This window comes from Dasypus novemcinctus, chromosome 14, assembly GCF_030445035.2.
Source record: "Dasypus novemcinctus isolate mDasNov1 chromosome 14, mDasNov1.1.hap2, whole genome shotgun sequence".
Classification (NCBI taxonomy): domain Eukaryota; kingdom Metazoa; phylum Chordata; class Mammalia; order Cingulata; family Dasypodidae; genus Dasypus; species Dasypus novemcinctus.
This window is the reverse complement of record NC_080686.1, coordinates 47,745,369-47,750,789: the sequence shown is the minus strand read 5'-3', so window position 1 is coordinate 47,750,789 and position 5,421 is coordinate 47,745,369. Positions and strand designations below refer to the sequence as shown.

Here is a 5,421-nt window from a genome sequence, read left to right as displayed (position 1 = left end):
GAACAACAAAGTTAAAGTCCTTGCCTTATGGAATATTTAAGAAAGAGAGAAGGTGAAATTTCCTAAAGCAGGAAGAGGGGAGAGTAGGACAAGACAAGGCCAAAGGTCAGGGGAGACCACATCACGAAGGATGTTGGATTTCACACCGGGCCTCGGACACGCCTGATGTGGTCAGGAGGGTGTGGGGCTCTGGTGTTTTAAGCAGACTAATCACGTGATCAAATTTACATTTTAACAGATTACTTTTACCACCACGTGGAGTATGGATTAGATTTATGAAAGTTCCAACTCTTCTGAGGTTGTCCAAATCAATGGGTTGACAATGGCCACAAAGGTATAATTAAATAACACTTGGAAGATGTCTTCAGACATACATTGTTGCTGATAAGAAGTCTGCTGTCAGTCTACTTGCCATCCCTTTGTTAGCGAAAAATGGACAACCAAGAATATAAGGATGCATATGAATTTGCTGCAGATGTTAGATTAATGTTCATGAATTGCTACAAATACAATCCTCCAGATCATAAAGTAGTGGCAATGGCAAGAATGCTCCAGGATGTTTTCGAAATGCATTTTGCAAAGATTCCAGATGAACCTGATGAGAACATGCCTGTATGTTACATCAAAAAAGATACCACAAAAACCCTTGGTAGAAAAAGCAGTAGTGAAGCGTCCTCCGAAGATCACTCTTCTAATGATTCTGAAGATGAACGAGTTCAGCGTCTTGCAAAGCTTCAGGAGCAGCTTAAAGCTGTGCTACAGGTTCTGTCCCAAGGACCTTTCCATAAGCTAAAGAAGAAGAATGAGAAGTCTAAAAAGGAAAAGAATAATGACAAGGTTAATAACAGAGATGAAACTCCAAGGAAAATGTTTAAGCAAATGAAATTAAAGGAAAAGTCCAAGAGCAATCAGCCAAAGAAGAGGAATCAGCAGGTCTTTGCTCTGAAATCTGAAGATGAAGATAATGCTAAACCTATGAACTATGATGAGAAAAGGCAGTTAAGTTTGGATATAAATAAACTCCCTGGGGATAAACTTGGATGAGTAGTTCATATAATACAGTCAAGAGAGCCTTCGCTGAGAAATTCCAATCCTGATGAGATAGAGATAGACTTTGAAACACTGAAAGCATCTACACTAAGAGAACTAGAAAAATATGTTGCAGCCTGTCTAAGAAAAAGACCCCCAAAACCTCGTGCTAAGAAAATAATGAAGTCCAAAGAAGAACTTCATTCACAGAAAAAACAGGAATTGGAAAAGCAGTTACTGGATGTCAATAATCAGTTAAACTCAAAAAAATGTCAAACAAAACCTGAGAAAACACAATCACCCAAAACAGTTGGAATCTGTTCTCGATTAAGTGAAAGCAGCAGCAGCAGCAGTAGCTCTTCAGAGTCTGAAAGTAGCAGTGATTCAAGTTCTTCAGACAGCAGTGATTCTGAATCAGAAATGTTTACTAAGTTTACTGGAGTAAAACAGAATGATTCTCCTTCTAAAGAGAAAGTAAAGCAGAAACAATTTTCTGTGCAGGACACAATGTCTATGGAAACTACTCTTATTCATCAGACCACACATTCATGTGGAATACCAAATCACCACCAGTTAGCATTTAATCACCAAGAATTCGAACATTTACAGAGTGTGAAAAACATTTCACCTTTACAAATTCTGCCTCCCACAGGTGATTCTGAGCAACACTTGAATGGCCTAACTGTGATGCACCAGTCTGGTGATATTGACACAAATGTTTTAGAATCTGAATGTCAAGGTCCTGCACAGAAGGATATAAAAATAAAGAATGCTGACTCTTGGAAAAGTTTAGGCAAACTAGTCAAAACATCAGGTGTACTGAAATCCTCAGATGAGCTCTTCAACCAGTTTAGAAAAGCAGCAATTGAAAAAGAAGTAAAAGCTCGAACACAGGAATTAAGTAAAAAAAATCTCGAACAAAATACAAAGGAACTGAAAGTATCCCAAGAAAATCAGAGGGACCATGGTAAAGGATTTACTCTAGATTCTTTTTCAAAAGAAATGCAAAATAAGTGCCTCGGAGAAGAGCAAAAAGAACACCAGCAGTCTTTGGAAGTTGAAGATAAACGCAAACTCTGGCTTCTCAAAGACCGTAATTTAGCAAGGGAGAGAGAACAAGAGCGGAGGAGGAGAGAAGCAATGGCTGGTACCATTGATATGAATCTTCAAAGTGACATTATGACAATGTTTGAAAACAACTTTGATTAAAGCTCAGTTTTTTAAATAACCATCAATTTACAATGAATGATACTAAGATTAAGATGCAGATGGTAAAATGATTCCTTTCAGACACAAGGACACCAATTCATATATTGTATTTTGACTCCTCTAAAATGATTAAACAATTTTTCACTTCCATTTTTAATAGCTATATGTTCATTTTTTAATGACATAATGTACAGGAAGTTTTATAATTTTGTTTTTTTTTTTTTCTTTTTTTTTTTATTGACTTTGTAATAATATTACATCAAAAATATATATGTGAGGTCCCATTCAACCCCGCTCCCCCACCCCCCCCCTCTCCCCCCCCAACAACACTCGTTCCCATCATCATGACACATCGATTGGATTTGGTAAGTACATCTTTGGGCACCTCTGCACCTCATAGTCAATGGTCCACATCATGGCCCATACTCTCCTCCATTCCATCCAGTGGGCCCTGTGAGGATTTACAATGTCCGGTGATTGCCTCTGAAGCACCATCCAGGGCAGCTCCATGTCCCAAAGACACCTCCACCTCTCATCTCTTCCTGCCTTTCCCCATACCCATCGTCCACCATGTCCACTTTTCTCAATCCAATACCACCTCTTCTATGTGGACATTGGATTGGTTGTGTCCATTGCACCTCTATGTCAAGAGGAGGCTCAGATTCCACATGGATGCTGGATGCAATCCTCCCATTTTCAGTTGTAATCACTCTAGGCTCCATGGTGTGGTGGTTGTCCTTCTTCAACTCCATCTTAGCTGAGTGTGGTAAGTCCAATAAATCAGATTGTAGGTGCTGGAGTCTGTTGAGGCTCAGGACCTGGCTATCACATTGTCAGTCCAGAGATTCAAATCCCCTAAATATATCTTAAATCCCAACGTTAACTGCACCTCCAGCACATTAGCATGAAAGTCTTATGAAGGGAGATCCCATCTGAGTCCAGATTCATCACACATAAACACCATTTCCAAAGAGGGGCCATCTGCCCTGGTAGTTAACCCCATCGGCCATGGCCATAACTCTCATGGGTCTCTTTAGTCTTCAAAGGAACCAATATCTGGGGGTTGTATCTGCTTTATCTGTCTCTCTGACTCTGCTCAGTTGTGCATGAGGGCAATCCTTCTGCCAGCCTCCAGACTCTTTTTTAGAAACTCGTAGCCATATAAACTCATTTCTCCTTTCCATTTCCCCCTTACTTTAGGTCAAACAGCATTTTAAAGTCATGTTATTTTATGTAGACATGGATATTCTGCTGATCCGCATTGAACCTTCCGTATAAGGTCCTTTTCCAGTTGCATCATCAGTTGGTATTTGATAGTGGTCCCTCGTTGCCAGGGAGGCTAGTCCCCGGGTGTCATGTCCCACGCTGGAGGGAAGGCATTGCATTTACATGCTGAGTTTGGCTTCGAGACTGGCCACATTTGAGTAACATGAAGGCTGACAGGAGGAAATTCCCAGGCACAATGTTGCTCTAGGCCTTGTTCTTATTTTAGGTTTATCAGCTCACAAGCATAGTCATTAGCATCAGGGGCTCACTGTTGAACCCTCACTCCCTCCCGGTCCCCGCCACTGTACCTGGGAGACTGTCGTTGCTCCTCTAGGGACCGCGGCAGAGCACCACTGGCCAGGAACCCAGTACCCCCCCTGCTGTGGTTTTTAATTGTTGCCACTATGAGTATATCCAATCATTACCATGCCCCCTGGACATATGTTCTGTACAGCTCCCTGTCAGCCATATATAACCTGTCATTGGTATCCCATACCAGTATCCCTCCATTGCCATTGTTGAAACACTCTGTGGTCCAGAACTCCCCGAAATTTGAAGCCCAATATAATGTCATGGTCGCTTACTAGGGAATGGTATATAGCGATGGGTTTAAAGGATGGATAAAGAACTTGGATAAAGTTAGATAAAGAACTTAGATAAAGAATGTTGACTTGAAAAAATTCCACATCCTATCCTTTCCCCCCCCCCCCCAAATTATTCAGCATTTCTTCACAGGAGTCCTAGACCACAGCAATGCATATATATAATATACAGCACTCCCATACATCCACCACAAAACCTTTTTCCTTCCACAGCGATACTCTTACACCCTTTTCACATCATATTTACTTAAGGTGATGTACAGAGTCTGAGATATTAGCTTTCTAACAAGGTAATATCTGTGCTTACATTATGGTGCATACTTTAGGATACACAGTTCTTTACGTTTTTAGTTATCCTATGTTTTACATTATGGTTTACATTATCAGTCTGTCATCTCCTATATGTTATGGTGTAATATTACATGTTTTATATCCATCCTTGTGTACTCTCAAAAAACTCCTCTCTTGCCCCCCTTTTACTTTGGTTCCACACATTTAACGTCCATTTTCCCTTCCACCTTGGTGCCCACAGTGACAGCCAACCTTCGTTTCCTGAGGAGCCACTTCCAGAAATAGATGGAATAGTGTTCAGGGCCTAACTTGCTCAACTGCCCCAATGCCCTGGGAGCCACCCTTTCTCTCGAGGGATACAGTTCCCTCTATTTGGTGGCATTAGTCCTCCCCAGGATGTGGGTCCACCCCCACTCTCACTACTTGGGATTTTACCCCATGGTGTCACCCACTCTGGCAGAATGAGCATTTAGGCATTCCCCAGGAGCCCATCCTGCATCAGACCCTCCCCTCCGAGCATTCTAAACAGGTAACCCTCTTTATTATATTTTGATATGATTTTCTCGGCATTTTACTCTCCACCACCTCCTGACCCTCTCCTGTGTTCGTATGCTCCCCCTCCCTCCCCCCACTTTTGGGCAACGTTACCCAACCATCCCTCCCCAGCCACCCTCAAACCTGTAAAGCCCCAACCAAAGGCAACCCCTTGCCCCCATTTTATCTCTTCTTTGTGTTCATACTTACCACCATCTCGTCTTAAATTCCCCCCCTGCAGACATCGGCTCATATCCTTCCTCCACCCTCCGATTTCCTGTAAGCCTATCGTTCAGTCTCTTGCTATCTAGGGCAGCTTGTTTATTTCATATCATTGAGGTCATGTAGTATTTGTCCTTCAATGTCTGGGTTGCTTCACTCAACATAAGGTTCTCAAGATTCATCCATGTTATCACATGTGTTTGTAGTGTGTTTGTTCTTACAGCCGAGTAGTATTCCATTGTGTGTATATACCACATTTTATTGATCC

The 5,421-nt window shown here is 41.8% G+C and overlaps 1 protein-coding gene across 1 annotated transcript; it reads left to right on the top strand.

Moving 5' to 3' along the window:
• Positions 1 to 381: 381 nt before the first annotated feature.
• Positions 382 to 2,261, top strand: LOC101413925 (bromodomain testis-specific protein-like). Its single transcript, XM_012518092.3, is given in 1 exon segment — positions 382 to 2,261. A coding segment is annotated over 1 exon segment (1,806 nt). The 5' UTR covers positions 382 to 432; the 3' UTR covers positions 2,239 to 2,261.
• Positions 2,262 to 5,421: the final 3,160 nt, after the last annotated feature.